This window comes from Mixophyes fleayi, chromosome 2 (genome assembly GCF_038048845.1).
Source record: "Mixophyes fleayi isolate aMixFle1 chromosome 2, aMixFle1.hap1, whole genome shotgun sequence".
Classification (NCBI taxonomy): Eukaryota; Metazoa; Chordata; class Amphibia; order Anura; family Limnodynastidae; genus Mixophyes; species Mixophyes fleayi.
Window position 1 is genome coordinate 160,248,967 of NC_134403.1, and position 20,392 is coordinate 160,269,358.

The following is a 20,392-nucleotide window of genomic DNA, read 5'->3' on the forward strand; positions in this document are numbered from 1 at the left end:
AGTGATTTGTGACTAATGATATTTTACTAATATAACCAGTAATTGAAGTAGAAATTTAGAAGGGGCAGTATGGAAAATATAAGTGTATGGAGTTTGATAGCTTTTCAGCGAAGGCCATAGGTGAAGTGGCAGTATGGCATACATATAACATTAAATTATCTAGTGTATAGCAGTCTATCCCAGTACTCAATGGGAATTGAACATATATCCTATACATTTGTGAATTGCTGTTTATATCATCTTGTTTATTTTGTTTTTTTACTTGACAATTTACATATTTTATTGCTAAAGCCACTTATATTTAAAAATATTTTAAGGCACTTCAATCTCCATAGCACAACTGATATTGCCTGTTCCTTGATGGTAATGCGCTATAAAGTGCTGGCACTATATTAAAAATATTTTACCTTTAATGATGGTAATATCTTTAAACCATCTGAGGCCTCTATTTCCGCATTCCTCCAACACCTAGACCTTCATTTGTTAGACGCTGATAGTTTACAATCGCTTAATCTTCCTTGGACCCAGGGAGAGGTTGAGGGAATCATTAAATCCCTTTCAAAAGATAAGGCCCCTGGCCCAGATGGTTTCATTAATGCATTCTATACTGTCTTTGGAACCGAAGTTTCCCCTCTCCTCACTAACGTTTCGGAGGGAGGGAGCTTCCCAACAGAAATGTTGGAAGCACAGATTATTACTATACCGAAACCTGGCAAGGACCACTCAGACTGTAAGAACTATAGACCAATAGCATTGCTTAATACAGACCTGAAAATATACGCTAGATTGCTTGCTGATCGCCTGAATCCCCTCTTACCACAACTGATCCATCCGGACCAAGTAGGCTTTGTAGTAGGCCATCAGGCCTCGGATAACACCCGACTCATATTAAATGTTGTGGACCTCCTCTCTGGGCTCCCAGAGGAAGTTATTTTGCTCTCTTTGGACGCAGAAAAGTCTTTTGATAGACTTCATTGGAAGTACATGAAGGAGGTTTTGTGCAAGTTTGGCTTACAGGGAAGAGTTCTTTACTCCATATTAGCCCTATATCAAGATCCCTCCGCTAAAGTCTTCAGTAACTGTTTCTTATCACCTTCATTTCCCATCACTAATGGTACGAGGCAGGGGTGCCCTCTTTCCCCTTTAATGTACGTCTTGGCTATAGAACCCCTGGCCCACACAATCCGGCAGGCGGATAACTTCCCAGGTATTGACATCCATCCACATAGACAGAAGGTTTGCCTATTTGCTGATTATGTCCTTCTGATTGTAACCAGTCCGGAGACCTCGTTGATAACTTTGAAGCATATCTTAGACCGGTTTAGCGAAGCATCATTTTATAAATTGAACATCCGAGGCCCTTCCCATTAACATACCACAATGTTCCCTTTCAAACTTACAAAAGAAATTTCCTTTTGTGTGGGTTAAAGACTTTTTGTCATATTTAGGTATTCATATTCCGTCAAATTTATCTGCGGTGTTGGAAGTTAATTTTTCCCCGATTTACCTTCACCTCTCCTCACTGGCTAAGAATTGGATTGACTTTGAGGTCTCTTGGCTGGGGCATATAGCGGCTTTCAAGATGATGTTGCTACCAAAACTTATGTATATCTTTCGTACCATACCCTATATTATACCAAAATGAATGATGGATAGGTTTCACACTTTGATGATGTCATATGTCTGGAGGCAGAAACGCCCCCTCCTTACACACAAACGTATGTCTTTATGAAAGTCGAGAGGTGGCTTATTGCTTCCCAGCTTAACACATTACCAGGATGCTTGTATTTTGAGCTGCCTCCGAGACTGGTCGCTACCTCATGCAGCTAAGCCGTGGGTTGATATCGAGAGGGCTTTATACGTAGGATACACCTTGCTGGATCTCCTTCGGATTCCTAGGTCGGACCGCCCATCGGGTGCCCATAAACTACTCTCCATCTCGGATGCCTTACGGGTATGGGATAAACTTATTAGGTCACACAAGGACTTTGTACTCCCCTCCCGTAATCTTTCCCTCCAAGCATTGTCGAAACTCATGCCAGATATCAATATTACTGTATGGAAAAATAGAGGGATAGTCTCTCTGGCGGATATGTTTGCGCAGTCCCTTTTCCTCCCCTTCGACGTGCTTAGGGAAAAATACAACCCGCCTCAGTCCGAGATGTTTTAATATATGCGAATTAGACACTGGGTGGGGGCAGCCTCCAGGACCCCCCATGCTCTGTCCACATTACCAGCTCAGGTTCTAGATAGACTAACAAAGGCGGGTAGTAGGGGAGGAATAACATTCTGGTACCGCTATTTCCAGTCCCTGGTCCCAGCCTCCAAGACTCCGACCCAAGCACGTTGGGAGGCAGATATTGGCCTGATTCTCACTCCCCAGCAGTGGGAAAAGATCTTCATATCCTCACACCGCATGTCTAGATGCATTAATCACACCGAAATGCATGTTAATCTCCTCAATCGGCTCTATCTCACCCCGGATCGCCTTCATAAGATATGGCCAAGTCAGTCTAAATTCTGCTGGCGTCAATGTGGTCAGATAGCAGATGTTTATCATGTCTTTTGAACATGCCCGGTGATTCAGGCGTTCTGGGCCGAAGTATCGGCTTTGATCTCGGAGGTCCTGCGAGTTTCTATCACTCTTGACCCGGGGGTAGCCCTCCTACATATATATCAGCCTGTGATCCCTAGCTATAAGCGCTATGTATTAGGACACATACTAATAGCCGCTAGAGCAGCAATAGCTCAGAACTGGAAGTCCCCTGCTCCCCCCAGCATCACTAAGGTCGTGTCTAAAATCCAGTATAGTTTTAAGATGGAGACAACGGATGTGCCCTATACATCATCTGCCTCCAATCCAATTTTCAAATGGTTTAGCTGGCACGAATATGTCACAGTGGGCTCTGGTAGAGCACGGGTAGCCTCAAATCTTTCACCCTCTCCCTCTCCAGCAGCCCTCATAGAGGAACCCCAGCTTAATTAATAGGTTCTGCCTGTGTGTTATTTGAGCTACATAGGCTTTAATGTGTCCCCATTTGGTGTACTACAAGAAAGACCAATGTGTATATCTTATTTCTGCTTTTCAAAGTAATGTGCATGTTATAAGATCGCTGTCTTAATTGAGTGACTCCCCCCCCCCCCCTGCGTGGGTGTTTCCCCCCATTTTTTTCCCTTTTGTTTGTTCCTTCAAATGTACTTGTCACCCTTTCTTTTTTCTGTACCCCATTTAATTTTGAAAAACTCAATAAAAACTTGTTGAAGTAAAAGAAAAATATATTTTACCTTTACAGGACTTTTTAGGGTTGTCATTCGGTTTCACAGCTATCAAATATCTGGTCTCTGCCTCTGGAAATAGATAAAAAAAAAAAAAAGGTATCTATGAATAACAATAATAATCAGATATAATACACCAAGGTTATTCTAGAGTCACATTAACAAAAATTTTTAAATAAGTCATTTTCACAGCTACAACAGCTTAAGCTTGTCAATGGTTGTGATTACCTCCTCATCATTATTAAGCTTCATAGATCGGTGTTAAATTAGTGTAGTTAATGACCAAAATGGGGTGAGCACATTATTGAATCTGGTGAGTAGTTAGTGCCACCATTAACAGAACTAAGATGACATTTGGCATATGAACCATATAGATCGTTACCATTTAGATTGCTTTTCTGCCACATTTAAATCTTTTACTGCTCCAGTTGTTAATCGCAGACATTGCCAAAGGTACGAATGGACTAAAAATTGAGCATTTGTAACGACCTTCAACCATGTGAGAATATGTGAAATTGTATGTACTCTTGTTCAACACTTACATACATTACATACATTTAATATAATACGCAACGGCTTCTTTAAGGCTACTTGTATTTTAGTATTTAAAACCAGACCACTGTATTTGACAGTAATTTGGTAATGGCAGATTGGAAGAGACATGAAATATCAGAAGAAAAAAGCATGCTGTAAGACCTAAGTCACTGTTGGACGCTGTACCTGATTTAAAGGAACATGATTGAAAATAGTGAAATGTCACAGAAGGAACATTCCATAGTAGCCAACCTCACAATTCTGCTTGTTCAGCATTCCCACTATTCCTTTAAAAGGGATGGAAACATCCCTTTTACAGAGATTTTATGTCATTTTAATCTCATGCAATATATGTTATTTCTTCAGTGACTCCAGAATTTTCAAGTTGATTAGATCAGATTGTGCCAGATCATAAATGCTTCCACCAATATTTTAGTAAAGAGAAACAGATTTGTTCACTAATATAAGACATCAAAGCCCTACAATGATTGATTGTCTTCATAAGCTTGGGAGCAGACAACAGAAATAGATGTGGTCCGATTCATTGTATTTTGCCAATGACTGATATTTTCAAAGGCAAATATTGAAATAAAAATGTCAATCTTTATCCTAATCTTTTAATTTCATAAATATAACAAGCCTGTATTTCCATAAGTGTCTCAACCTTCAGACATACGGTTTGTTCTTAATAACACCAAAATAGCAGAACAATGGAACGTTACATTTTTAGAGCACAGATGGCTTTCTTGTGCTATAAAGTAATTTTGATTCTCCTATATGAAGGGCACAAGGGTCAGTTTGAATAGGGACCCTGGTTGAGCCGGATTGTTTTGGCTACTGCCTGAATAATGTGTGTGGCAGCGCTGCGCCTACAAATTTGCTGCATATGGTAGCAGCTTACATGATGCCAATCTAATATGTTACACAAACAGATAATACCAATTATAAAACACAGTCTCATTTAAATATATTAGCTGAACCAACATCTTTGAAACAAACACTTTACACAGCATTTTAAAAATCTGTACATTTTGTCGCAATGCATTTGTATTGCACCCAGGGAAGCTGTATGCTGCAGAAACCTCCTGTATTTCCAGGGATATCTGGTATTCTGGTATCTATGTTTTGGTTCTTACATTTGTATCATCATTCAACACAGTCACAGTACTGACATTTATTTGAATTTAACACTGGTAAATAAAGCACATGGCATTTGCTACATACAGTTTGTTGTCTTTAATGTCTACATAGTTTGCTATTGCAATAATAAACCCATCTGTTTCCACAGCAAGCAGTCTAGGTCTCTAGACTAATACTTTATTTGTATGTTCACTCAGTGGTAGTTATTTTTGCGAATGACTGAATTCCGACAGGAGTATGAGCGACATTAACATAGCAAATGCTGTAATTACAACATGCAGCAAATACCGACTTAAAGGAGACAGGCGAGAATCCAGGAAAGACAACATCCCGACATGGACGTCAATTCAAAGGGCAACCGTTACATTGCTGTTATTAAGAGGACCCGCCAGTTGGATAATGTCCAACCCTAACTAAATAACATTATACAGCAACCGGGTCCTCGCATTGCCCCCTTAATAGCAGTAATGCAATTGTTACCCTCGGAATTGACGTCAGTGTCGGGATGTTGTTTTGCCTGGATTCTCGCCTGTCACTCTTTCATCAAGTCCGTATTTGCTGCATGTCGTAATTACAGCATTCACTATGTTAACGTCGCTTACACACCTGACGGAATTCAGTCATTTGGAAACTCGTACCCCACCCTGTTCACTGACTGGTAAGCAATTGACTGAATGTCAAAGTTAACAGCATGAAGCACAGCTTTAAAAAACACTATAAACTTTCAAAATAGCAAGTACAGGACACACATTATATATGTTTAAGCATATACAAGCTTGATGGATACATTTAAATAGTTTTCAAATGCAAATGGCAACACTTGCATGCAAACAGGAAACCTTAACACAGGTTTGTAATTCAAACAGCAAAGTAACTTTCCTTTAACTTGCTAAAAGTGGCCATTAAGCTCAAACAGGCAACATTTTATAGCTTATTTTAACATTTTATAAATGTGAATAGCAAACCTCAAACAGCAAAGTTCAAGGCTTAAATTCAAGATTGTACCACAAACATGTTTAAGATCATCGAACTGGCCAAATTTAAAGAATTTCTATGTTTTGAGCATCTCTAATTATAGGTTAATGTGTAAGCTTCTCTGAACTTGAAGTAATGGGGAAGGGAACCCTTGAATTCGTATGATTTAAGATATGTTCACAGACCTTATTCATGTACTGCATAAACTTTGCTAATTTTATGAAGATATTATGTTTTTAAATCCGTAAATCCCACCTAGACAAAATATTTATTTTTCTTTAAATAGCAAATTAAGTAACTTTTAAGCATACATCAGTCATTTTTCTTAGATTTCTGTCAATAAATAATCATCTCCTTTTCAAAATCTCTCTGGAGGTGAAAAAAATAAATAAAAAATGTGGCTGCTAATCATAGACACAGAGGCGTGCAGCTCTCAGCATGTCATGTGACAGCAGAAGGGGAGGAGAAGGGGTGAATTTTACATTGCAAAGAGCAGACAGAGCTCAGAGGGGTGTTTCAAAGCCTCTCTGCTCATTACAGTATGTGCCATGTGATAATGGTTGTCATGGAAGTCATGACACTGTGCAGAATTAAACATCATTAGTAGCAGCCTGCAGAAACAAACCAAGGAAAATAATAAATACCAACATTCCTCTTATACCCTGCCACAGTTATTTATGTTAAAAAAAACACCTTATTTTTAATGGGGTTGTTGCTTTAAAGTACCTTAGCTTTACTGGTCTGTCAGAATGTCATTATCAATATGACTGTTTGTTACAACAGCCCTGAAAAAAGTCTGCTTTACCATAAGATTTGAGAGTTGAGAAACTAATAAACACTCATGTTGTTATCTGGTTATACATTGTCATCACTTTATAAATTGCGTGTTTTTAAATAGCCAATCCAAGCTTTGATTGCAGCGGCCAGTAACACAGAGTTGAACGTTGACTTTCATGCAGAAAATGTAGTGATGGGGAAAGTACAAATTAAATTTTAAGCACTAAAAAGCATCAACAGCGAACTAGAATACATTTTTCTACAATATAATTATTTTCATTTTCCATTTAGATGTCCTTAAAATTTAACCAACACTGGATACTTAGAAAACGATGGTCTGAAGGCACTGTAGGCCCTTCAGCACCAGAGATTAATTTATGTTTATACATTTGGCAAAGATTAGTAAACTAACTGACATATCAAAAGACAGTACAGTTTGGAAGAGAAAGGTCTTTTATAAACATAACCAATCCAAATCCTAGACCAAACTTTTCCTTTCTCCTGTATCCCAACTTCACAGAATTGCATACTTAATATGAGTGCAGTTTGAAAAGTGTTTGTAATGGAAATTTAGATGTAAAATAATAAATGCATGCGTGTTTACAACCAAAACCATTTACTTAACAGCCCTCCTTTCCAGGAATATGACTGGCTCTTTGGGGCATATCAAAGCTCAAACAACAGAGTTATAAAAAGTCCAAATCTGCAGATCACTCCCCCATTATACATTTCTCATATCATTTATACTATAACACAGCTGTTCCATGTAGACAAAATACATACCAAAAGACATCACTAAAACATTCTCTTTCAAGTAATCCAAGTAGTTACTACAACTTATGGTTGTTATTTAAATCAAACATGATGGTCACATAGTGAGAATGTAGTTTCTTACAATTATATCTCTTTGTAGGTAAGGGCACGGCTTGAGTGATTGTACATTGTTTTCCCCTATTTTCAGAACTCTCTGGATAATGTATATCAGAATAAACCCCCCTATATTGGTATATATAATTGTAAAAATATTTCATCTTAAAAAAGGTAAAATATGCTGAAGTTTATGGGTGTTTGCCAGAAAAGCTGCGGACCATTAAAAGCATTTCACAAGCAAAGCTCCATATCCGCACTAGACGCAAGGACAATAAATAAAAATACCAACTAGTGACGTGCGGTACAACATGTCCTTAGAGAAAACAGCTTTCTTGAACACAGATGTATTGAGTAAAAAACACACATTATGCGTGGTACATGGCACCAATAGCTCTACTCAAATGTGGCCAATGATCTTTAGCTTCTCTTTAACACACAACAATAAAATTCAAAGGAAGAGAAAATATTTCTTTGCACCGTAAATTGGTACACAGACAGATGACCTTGTCATTTCCTTATTATCCGAGATTCTTTTCTTGCAGATTCTCAGTAGCTTAAACATCCATATGTACCATTACCTCCACAGGTACTTAAACAGGAAAAATATGGAGACAATCTATGTATACCAGTAAAGGTTTATATAGCTAAAGTAACTCTGTGGCTGTAAGAGAAAACACTTGCTCACAAATAAAATATGTTTAGAATATGGGGCACGGTGAATTGACCTTTGCCAGACTTGATGACAGGTAACGCTAGAGATCAGTCAATATTTCTTAGTTCTGAAGCAAGTATACAATATAATGACAGAGAATTAAAGACGCTCCATCAATCTATAGCTGCAAAGACTAGCAAAGAGTTACTGAGCAATATGAAAGGGGAACAGAACAGAAAGACAGAATATGGTGTCCTGGCTAATGCTAGTATGTTATCTTCAAGATTTGTTTTACTCAAAACATCTGTGTTCAAGATTGTAAGTGTTCAAAAAAGTGTTTTTTCCTCCATCTACCTGACCTTGTTCAACTGATAATTAGCAATTAAACAGCCTACATCCCACTGCAAGGCACAATCAATTTTTAAAAAGTATCTTCTGAAAAGGAAGTAGTGAGCTTGATATCTGCCAATGATCGGAAGACTAAGGGGTATATTTACTAAACTGCGGATTTGAAAAAGTGGAGATGTTACCTATAGTAACCAATCAGATTCTAGCTGTCATTTTGTATAATGTACTAAATTAGTGATAACTATAATCTGATTGGTACCCCTAAAACTGAGTTTATTCTTTTGATTGTAGGCTCCCTTGGGCAGGGCCCTGCTTCCTCTTGTTTCCTTCCTGCCCTCTTTCATTCTTGTTTCCTACCCCTCCCTATGTCTCCTTCGGCTACCCTTGCCATCCTTATAATTGCCCAGGAATTCCTTTTGGCAAGATTTTTTTTACCCACTTAAATTACTACATGTATTTGTTACCTGTGCTTTTTTACTTGTACATTTTTTGTGAACTTTTGTTTACTTATCTGAACTGTATTTGTACTACTGCCATGTATGACACTGCAAAACTTTGTGGCACCCTACAAATAAAATAATAATAATAATAAATAGTAATAATATATGTAAATAATGTTTTGACACAAAGTTATTATGAAGCTGGAAATGCAAGGTCCTTCCCAGGTTTGAACCCAGAAAGGCTTTAGTGTCTGCTCCTTAGCCTTTAAGCTTAATGGAGCAGGTGCTGTGATGTATTTTGCTTTGTTTCTCCATTCTGAGCTTGTTTTCTCCTCCTAAATATCCCAGCAGTAATGAGTTCACAGCAACCCCCAGGAGTATATAAGGTCTGTTAGTATACTGGAGGTTGTTGGAACATTCGATCGGATTGTCTCTGGTTCAGCTCTGCTTTGTATGATTGAATCAGAACTTGCTGCATTATAGGCCTTTGTTTCTCTTTCCTGGTCCTCTCCCTCTTAGCTTGCACTGCAGGAGATGTTTTGAAACAAGTAAGGAAATGTATGGTGGTGCCGTTTTCCTAATGTCCTTGTATATTAGTATAAGTATTTTATAATTGACTTGGTAAAAAAAACAAAACTAATGTAAAGACTGACAGAGTGGATCAGCAGTGGAAGAGTGATTTTTCAAGGAAAATCAATCTAGTTGCTCCATGCTAAATAAATTGGTTTGGGGAAGACCAATATGATGGTATTGCAATAGTCAATATGGGATATGATGAGTGCATGAATTAAAGTTTTTGCAATGTCTTGTGTAAGATATGTGCGTATTCTGGAAATGATTTTTTGATTAATGTAACAGGATTTAGATATACAGCAGGTTTGCAGACAGGCGCCAATCACAAAATATATGCAAAAACAATAAATCCAAAACATTCAGTAATGAAACAAACAAAATGTCCAAAAATGAATGAAATGAGAATCCTACATTCCAAAGGGCAAAGATGATAAATCTTCTAAAAGAGTCCCAAACACTTCAGGAATCCTCGTGGGTCATTCATAAGAAAAAGGAGAGAAAAAACAAAACATAGTGCAATCCACATATATGGCAAGATGTGGGGGGGGGGGGGGGGGGGCAGGCTGGTCATTAATGTTTCTTGTTTCTGTGCCTGTTTAAGTTTGTTACCTTGGACAAACTGCCTTGCTTTCTCTGTTCCTGCTTAGCCAGTTCCTGCTTCTCTGTAAGCATTTACCACTCACCTGTATCTTATCGCCTGGAGAAGTCAGGTATAATCGAGTGAAACTCCACACCAGAGGACCCATCATTGTAAGGAACTACATCTTTGATACGGGCTTGTTATACTATGCCATTTGGTGAGTGTGCAACCCTGAGGGGTTAATTTTAACCCATCATCACATGAGGTGTTCCTGTCTACTTATTAGTGCACGGAGTATATAGGGACTATTGACCCCCCCCTCATCTTGCCATATATGTGGATTTCACTATGTTTTGTTTTTTCTCTCCTTTTTCTTATGAATGACCCACGAGGATTCCTGAAGTGTTTGGAACTCTATTAGAAGATTTATCATCTTTGCCCTTTGGAACGTAGGATTCTTATTTCATCCATTTTTTGGACATTTTGTTTGTTTCATTACTGAATGTTTTGGATTTATTGTTTTTGTATATATTTTGTGATTGGCGCCTGTCTGCAAACCTGCTGTTTGTTTATATATATATATATATATTGGATAGGGTTTGGAGTTTCCTATTTTGTTTGCTACAAGCTGCCTTTCATATTGTTACATTGGTTTGCGCCTTGGACTTAGTCATCCTTTGCCTAGGATTTAGATATAGATTGGATGTCGGGAACACAAGATTACACCTAGAAAGAAAGCTTGAGGGGTAGGATTTTTGTCATGCTGTCAACTAAAATACGAGTGTCAAAAAAGTAGCTTCTATTGGCTGGTGGGAACATTATTAGCACTGTTTTTGAAAAAAACTGAGTTTGAGTTGGCGAAAGGACATCCAAGGTGAAATGGCAGAAAGATATTCAGGAACACGGACAAACAAAGATGGTGAGAGTACCAGAGTAAATCGCTAAATTTGGGTATCATCTGAGGGAATACCAAGCTTATTCGTTGAAAGATTAGTTAGGTAGGATGAGAAGCAGGATAAGGCAGGGTTCTGAAAATCTAGGAATTGGAGCGTTTGTATGAAAAGAGAGTGGTCAACATTGTCAAATGCGGCCCATAGACCCAGGAAAATTAGACGTGAGTAATAGCTTTTAGATTATGCAGTGATCAACTCATTGACAACCTTAGTCAATGCAGTCTCTGTAGAGTGTTGTGAATAAAAGCCTGACTGAAGGTTTTGTGAGGAAAAAAAGCTTCTGAAGAGAGTCTAGGCAATTCCCTCAAGAAGCTTTAAGGGGCATGAGAGCTGAGAGATGGGATGGTAATTTGAGAGTGTGTTTGGGACAGAATCTTGTTTTTTCGGAATAGGAGAGATCACTGTGTGCTTGAATAATGATGGGAAGATACCAGTATAGAGAGCGAGAATGATTACAGATTTTATTTAAGATTGGGATGAGCACAGGAGACAGGAATCGACTGATCTATGAGTGTATAGGATCAAGAAGACAGGTAGTAGAGTAAGAAGATAAGAAGAGAGTAGATACTTTATCTTTAATTGTGAGATCAAATGCAGAGAAGGTGCCAGAGAGTGTATGGAAAGAATTGAACTGGTTGTTTTTTCAAGGAAGAGGATACCATTTTATGCTGGATCTTATCAATATTGTCCTTGAAGTAGGAAGTAAGATCTTGTGCACTGAGCATAGTCGGAGGGTTTGGAGAGGGAGGATTCAGAAGAGATTTAAATGTACTAAAAAGGTATTTGGGGTTAGAAACCCGAGCAGAGATGATACATTGGAAGTATGTTTGTTTGGTAGTGTCCAGAGCATTGATGGGATTGACAGAGAGCACTATATATGAAGATATCATTAGAGATTGTTAAGGACAGCCAGCTGCCCTGAGACAGTCTGTGTTGTCTGAGGTTCATTTTGTCTGCTGCAGTGTTGTTGGCAGCCTGGGTGTGATCACATGAACTTCTCTCACCTGCAGCTCAATCTGACACCTGTCAGTTTCACTGAGCCTTTGCCGGCTATAACGTTCACACACTTGTTCTTTGTGTTTCTGCGTATTCTGCTCCTGTCTGATACTCGGTTTTGACCTCTGCCTGTGACCTGATTACCTCTGATTGCTGCCTGGATAGACCTTTTGCTTGTGATCCAAACTACGTATATTACTGCCTGGGCTGACCCTTTGCCTGTTTGACTTTGCTTTTCGTCTGTGAGACCACCACCCTGCTGCAGAATCGTGGTGCCCGCTATCTGCTCCATCGAACGCATTTGTGTCAGCAGTGTTTCCAGATTGACAGCTCGATCTTGTTCTGCCACCTTCCCTTGCACTGTGTTGCTCCCCAACTTCAATCTCTACTCTACATTGCCAAACTGTTATATTGGTGGAGCTTGGTACTACATCCTATTGCAACTCAGTATATACTGGTCCTGGTGCATCCTACATCTCGTTGCCATAGAGATCTCTGCTCAGCATCCCACTGCTAAATCCTTAGTGGTGCCCACTTTCCTGAGTTAAATTATCACTACTCGAAATTAAGTCCTGGGGACAACCAAGTACCAGCAAACATATCTGATTCTATGGGAAAGTCATTGCTAAAGGTGAAGCTCTCATCAACAACAGGGGCTGATAACTTAACTCGTAGGGTGATTCGTGACAGAGGTACAATATTTATGCCAATCACGTTCTGCTTTGCAAGATGTCGTATTTGTTTTGTTTGCCACATCTGACATCTTAGTTGACATGGAGTGTGAAGGGCCCAAGGGCTGTTGCTAGGGTTTGGTGAAATTTGGTACTGCCATACCAGGAGAGGAAAATGTAGAAATTAGGGAGAGAAAGTGTTTCAAAGAGATGAAAAGCTGTTGAAAAGTCAGAGTTAAGATTTCTGTGGGTATGTGGAGGCTTGGTACACTTTGATAGCAGAGAGGTTAAACTAACGCAGGAGAGCTTATTACTGATAAGGGGATGATCCAAAAGGGGGATAAGTAGGGTTAAGGAAATCAGAAACTGAGCATAGTCTAGAGAAAACAGGATCAAGGCAGTGGCCATCCCAATGAGTAGAGGAGTCTGTTCACTGGGGGAGGGTGAGGGAGGAAGTTACAGAGAGTAATTTGAAGCACAAGTAGAATGTGGATCATCGATGGGGATGTTGAAATCACCCGTAATGGATGGTGGGGATGTCAGAGGATAATAAATGATGGAGCAAGACAGAGTAATGTTCAAGAAATTGTTGGTCTGGTCCAGAGGGACTATAGATCTTCGCAACACGCATAGAGAATGGGTTGTAAATCCTAGTAGAATACACTTCGAAAGATGTGAACATGAGTGATGGGTCATTAGGTAGAATGAGCAATGTGGGGAAAGTAGACCAAACCCACCTCCTTGGTGTCAGACGCCATCCCCGCTGATCTCCTGTCAGACGGGGAACAGACGTCTGATCTCTCTGTCGGCCGCTCCGGGGCTTCACTTCCGGATTCTCGGGCGCCTGCGCCCTGTCCTCTGTCCCGTTGCTAAGCAACGGGACGCCGCTACTCCACGAGGTTCCGCCTCTCCCTCTCCACCAATCAGTGCATCCAGACCTCTATTTAAACCTGTCTCTGGCGCCATTAGGGTGCCAGAGTAACAGGTTCACCACCAGTGTTCCTGGCTTCAGTATCCTCCATTCTTCTGAGTATCCTGCGTTTGATTACCTGTTGTGACCTCGGCTTGGCGACCATCCTATTCTTCTGTGTGACCCATACTGTTCTGGGACTTCGGCTTTGGCGACTACTCTTTTGGATTACCCTCTGTACCGGTTATTCCCGATTGCTGTGACCCGGACCGTCTGACCCTTCTACACTACACTGGTGACTGGTTAATAGGGCCGCGACCAGCGTGCCCTGTGCAGCGTAGTCCAAACCTCGTTGCGGGGGTCCCTGGTGAACAACAGGGGCACGTTAGACTCTGCGCCTGTTAGTCCAGTAGTGCTAATACCGGTTAGTGTTTGCTCCACTCCCATATCCATAGGCCTGCGGCCTGACAATTGGCTGCAGGTAAGGTAATATCATTATTTGCAGTTTCAATGCTCCCGTTTAGTAAACTTAAACATCACAGAGAATACTGGAATACGTCTGTTTCACTTATGGGTATATTTTGACAGACAATCCTGATCAGCCAGCTGTACCAATCTCACTAAACATAGCTTTGGTATCTGAGGCCCATTTAGCCTCCTGTTGTCACATAGTACTAGTTGTGGTTAGATATTTGATGGAGCATACAATCAAGACAATTTATATGTCAGAGCAATTTACATTACAGTAACTTGAGCTAGGTTAAACTAGTTTCATTGAAACAAAACATTGTACACCAAACATGGAGAATTCATGTTTTAGATTAATAATCTTACTGTATGTCCATTTCTCGAATTCTTTTGTTATACATTTAAGATTTTAACAAACAAGCTATTTGGTCTGAAAGCTATTTCAAGTCTGTTCACAATTACTAACATACGTGTTCTATTTGAGACAATGTTACAGCAGATTTGGTTTAGCAAGCCTATGATTTATGTACAGAAAGTCTACAGCAAATATGTTATGCATGGCTGTTCAATAATACCTAGTAGGTAAATCCATATGAAGGAACTGAACTTATCCATCATAAGAAATGTTCTTCACACTGAGAGTTTCAATTTGTTTGTTTTCAATTTAAAAAATTGCACTCCACCAGAAGCAACGAAAAAGCAAGAAAAGGATATATTTTTATTAAATATATAAAATCACACAAAAGAAAACACATGGACAAGAAATCTACAACAGAAGTCACAGGAGTATCCTTGCTCCACACCGAGCTGCTTCCATGGACCTAAGCTGGATGGCAAAGTTGCCATCATATAAACATTGCAGCAAAATAAGAAGGTGACCACTTAAAGACAAGGGGCTAGATTTACTAAACTGCGGGTTTGAAAAAGTGGGGATGTTGCCTATAGCAACCAATCAGATTTTAGCTATTATTTTGTAGAAGGTACTAAATAAATGAAAGCTAGAATCTGATTGGTTGCTATAGGCAACATCCCCACTTCTTCAAACCCGCAGCTTAGTAAATCTAGCCCAAGGGGTCTGAGTCATTAAGGCAAAAAAGGAGTAAATGTTCTCTGGGACAAACCATGTTACAATGAAAGGGGTGCAAATTAGTTTATTATTTTGCACATAAGTTAAATACTGGCTGTTTTTCCATCTAGCACACAAATACTTGATAGCTTTATTATTACACTGAAATTTAAAGTTGATCTAGGACATGTCCTACCCCAACTATGAATTTGTCCCCACATTTTAAATTTACCTCCCCCCTCCAATGTAACATGGTTTTTCCCAGGTGCAAATGTTACTCCTTTTTTATGCTTTGCTCTCCTTAATGACTCAGGCCCAAGAAGCGTAAAAGTCCTGCATTAGCCGCAGGTTTTCCTCTCAGTGAGCTCATCTGCATGCTGTTCAGCATAGATCTGTGTGGCACAATTAATCATAGGTTTCTCAGTGCATGCTGGCGTACTTCTCTGAATGTCCACTCTTAGGGCTAGGTTTACTAAATTGTGGGTTTGAAAAAGTAGAGATGTTGCCTATAGCAACTAGAGATGCTCATGTTCCACGAGACCCAAACTTAGGGAATCCGAGTACAGAGCCGAGCCGGCTTGGTACTGTCGCGCGCCCATGGAATTGAAAACGAGGCAAAACGTCATTGTGACGTCGTTGGATCTCGGGAGTTTTGAATTCCTTTATAAGATCCAACATAGCGAGGGGTGGGATGGAGGGCGGACCCCCATTTTTCTTTTCTGCCACTGCTGTGTCAATGTGTCCAAGATGTGCTAGGAACTGCAGTGTGTTTGTGTCATTGCTCTGCTGCTTACCATCCAGTCAGATCGCTGCAGTATTTGTCGGAAAGTGTATGAAAATAATATTGTGATCTATGAGGTGGTCAAAATTGACTGCAAATGACTTGAAATTAGTGTTATTGAGGTTACTAATAATGTAGGAACAAAAAAAAGAGCAAAATTATGTGATTTTAGCACATTTTAGGATTTTTTCTAAACAATCCAAAACCAAAACACACAAGGGCGGTTTTGCCAAAACCAAAATACGAAGCTAATCCAGATCCAAAACCAGTTCACGGGGGTCAGTGAGCATCTCTAATAGCAACCAATCAGATTATAGCTGTTCTTTTGTAGAATGCACTAAATAAATTATAACTTCAATCTGGTTTCTATAGGCAACATCTCCATTTTTCAAATCCGCAGTTTAGTTAATATACCCCTCAGCCTCACTTAACAAGTGAATAGATTATATGACTGTTTTAATTTTAAATGTTTATAAAAAACAGACAACCAAAGCAAAGCATTTCCATTACAAACCATTTTCTGCTTTCATTATATAAGGAAGAGCAGAGCCTACTTTGAGAGAGCTTCTCATTACATCTCAGTCAGATGAGGCTGAAAATGCAAGATTGATTTGTCAGTATAAAACATCCATTTATCAATTTCACACATATAATTAGCTACTGTATGTCATTAATGGAGTTTTAAAACAAATGCTTTGATTTTTTTAGTTTAGATCCACGTTAAGCCGCTAAAAATGGACAGCGTTTAACGCTACTTTGGAAGTGGCTTCAACTAATACTGATCCACTCATTTTGACTACTTTCTTTATCTGTGCAGGCACAAAATAGAAAGAAAGTGCAGGGCCTAATGTCCCTTTTCTTCATACTTGCCAACTCTCCCGGAATGTCCGGGAGACTCCCGCATTTCGCGTGAGTCTCATGGACTCCCGGGAGAGTGTGGCAATCTCCCAGATATGCCCACTTCCTAGTGAAGTGGGCAGATGTAGGTTCAAAACGCCGCGATTCCCGGTGAACAACGCGATTTTCAGAGCCCTGCCCCCTGCACGCCCACCTTCCCCGGCAGGCTCCCGGATCATACTTGCCATAAGTTGTCAAGTATGCTTTTCTTGCAGGAATAACATAGTAGTTGAATGAAGGTAAAATGGGAAGTTGTGACAATCAGCCATATGTATTTCAGACACAGTAAAAAAAAATCTGCAATGATCATGCATACATCTGTGCAGATATACCATGAGAGTATATTAAATAGTCAATTATACTGAAGTGGAACCTATTTATGTGCTGTGCATTAACAAGGGCGCGATTGTGCATAAAATATGCTGTGCGCTGTGCCCCTGTTCAATGTAAAAAAAAAAAAGACACCCAATTACATAGTTATATAACTGAAACAGAGTAGTGTATATAGCCCGTTGTTCATCGCAGGTAATCCTGTTTAACTTTAGCCCCCTGACAACATCCACCAGAACATGTCATTAGTGGTTAACCACTCAAGTGTGCTAAAACATATCAGCTTGTTTTGGAACGTGGCTACTCAAGCACTAAACCCAAAGTCTACAGTCTAAAATACTTTGCCTTCAAACTGACTTACGAATCCTATAAAACAAAATGTTCCTTACTTCCATAAAACAGAATAATTTGCCTCCAACTGAGTTATGCTTTTGAAGAAAGATTACTTTTATGTCATTGTGCCTAATGTTAAAAGTAAACACAATTACATATGTCACTACATGTATAATAAAACAAAGTGAAATCAGAGCTGGTCTAAGACCACATGGGGCTGACTCCTAGATGATTTATCTGTTATAAGGCCCCCTTGTTCAATCTCTGCAGTGGTCCACATACCAGTTCTGGTGCCTCCCCTAACCCCTCACAGCATACCAGTCACAGTGCCCCAAAACATAATTATAGCAGCCACTATGTTGCAACACATTTATACCAATCACTGTGCCCCCACACATGATTATACCATCCACTGTGCCACCCATAATTATGCCAGCTACTGTGCCCTCCACATGATTATTCCAACATATTTTTTTAATTGGGGGAAGTAGTGTTGCTATTGCTGTTTGTACACATTGCATTATTTTTTTATTATCTATACTAGTTCAAGAGCAATAACAAAGCCTATTTATATACGAGGGGTCATCTATGAATAGTTCTACATATTACATTTTGAGTAGGAGTCTCTGGGACAAGTGGTTGAATTGCATTGGATCAACATTTTATAAAGCATCAAATTATTTTGGAGACTTTTGGGTAGATAAGTTAGATAGTGGGTAATCTAGGTTACATTAAAATGATAAAAGGATAACAAACACACACATAAATTTGTAGGCAATGAAATTTGATAACTAAAAGGGAGGACGTGGACTAAAAAGCAGTGGTGGCATAAACAGACTACCATCTCACAGTATGTGATCAAAATGAAAAAATATGTTTTGCACACTAGTGATGTCATAGAGGGCTCAATCATTCACTGAGTGCTCACAATTGTGTCTATTTATTGTTGCCACCTTGGACTGTACATTAGTGGGGGCCATATGCAGAGCAAGTCGTAGCTACAGCCCATCATGCATTATTAAAAGCACGACTGGGGGTCTGACTGAGACAGTAAAGCACAATTTAAGAAATATACACACCAACCAAATATGTTTCTTTAACTAATTTCGATGGCTTAGTGGTCAGCACTTCTGCCTCACAGCCATGGGATCACAAGTTCAATTCCCAACCATGGCCTTATCTGTGTGAAGTTTGTATGTTCTCCCCGTATTTGTGTGGGTTTCCTCCGGGTTCTTTCGTTTCCTCCCACACTAAAGAAACATACTAGTAGGTTAATAGACCACTATTAAATTGGCCTTAGTCTCTCTTTTGGTCTGTGTGTGTGTGTATGTTAGTGAATTTAGACTGTACGCTCCAATGGGACAGGGACTGATGTGTGTTCTCTGTACAATGCTGCGGAATTACTGGTGCTATATAAATAGCTGCTGCTGATAAATATTGGAAAATTGAGTAAAATTACAGGTGGACAAACTTTGTTTCTTGATCCCTGCTTAAACCATTTTCAGAAACATGTCAAACTGTGAGCTGCCATGATGCTCTCCATCAGAATTTAGTGCTGCTCTAAAAACACTAAAGGCAAAAGTCATAACAAATGTATATTCCTTATCTTGTCTACTTTTTTCTCAAATATTACTACAACCGTAATAGCAGACAGATTTGTTGCCAGTCATGTGTGATTTCATGTTTTATTTCTTATTAGGAGAAAATTCAAAAGGGACACATATACCAACATTATAATGCTATCCACTATTGATTGTTGTATATAATAAATACAAATAATGTGGATGTGGGGGACATTATTCTTAGAAATAAAAGTACCACCCTGTGAAAAATATATTATTTGTTAAGCAAACATAGTAAGTAAAAGTACAACTACCAAAATATATTTTACTTTGCCTCAGATTCTTTGCCCAACATACACCCTGTTCCTTAGCCTAAGTATATATCTAATATATAAATGTCTAGTGGCGTGTGTTAGTCTGTCTGTGTGTGTGTGTGTGTGTGGAAAAAATAAAACCAAGCTGCAGCACCACCTGCTGGGCGGAGTTATACACTGACCTACTAAATTCTTAGTGTGTGTGGAAAACAAAATTCAGAAAGGGCTGAAATTTGGTATACTAAGATGTTTTTAATTTGTTAATTTAATTTGTTAATTGTTAAAAGTGTTTATAAAGATTTAAAAAAAATATATATTTCTTGAAGGAGAAGTGACAGTTGGGAGTGGTTGGTGGTTGCCGGGGGTGACAGTGGGGAGTGGTTGGTGGTTGAGGCCTGGGCTATGGCCCAAATGCATGACAAGAACCTTTTTAACACCTTAAGTAGCTTGATTTGACTAGAATGCATGAGTATCATGCACGGGTTAACTTGTATATATATATATATATATATATGCTTAGGCACTACAGGATACGCATACGGAGTGCAATGTGTGTTTGTTTTAAAATGCACGGAATCCGGGCATACGCACGCCTGTATTCAAAAGTGGATCTGAATATATGATGAAAGAATGAATTCGGGTGCAGATCTGCTTAGCCCTACTACAAAATACACTGCAGGAAACGTACAATAAATATTCGCAAAAAAACGGACAGAAAAAAAAAATCAGTTAATGTCACCTGTTAATAATATAGGCATTAATAATAAAAAGTGGGAGCCCTGTCCTCCCCAGGTTTAAAAAACTGGAGAAAAACCATTAGGAGATCACTATCTTTCTCTCATCAACCTCTAAAAGATCAAAAGTAAAAACTGTTGCCAAAGTGAATCAAGTATTACATCAATTTTATTATTCTTGGCAAACAAAAACCCTCTAAAATGTAATATTG

At 39.2% G+C, this 20,392-nt stretch overlaps 1 protein-coding gene across 30 annotated transcripts in view; it reads right to left on the bottom strand.

Annotated features, from left to right (window-relative positions):
* ABI3BP (ABI family member 3 binding protein) overlaps positions 1–20,392 on the bottom strand; it is a 310,231-nt gene that overhangs the window by 185,573 nt on the left and 104,266 nt on the right. For all 30 annotated transcript variants that reach the window (XM_075194852.1, XM_075194849.1, XM_075194847.1 and 27 more), the window contains exon 3: positions 3,286–3,348. In XM_075194852.1, the coding sequence (XP_075050953.1) occupies positions 3,286–3,348 (63 nt within the window). The remainder of the gene's footprint in view (positions 1–3,285; positions 3,349–20,392) is intronic.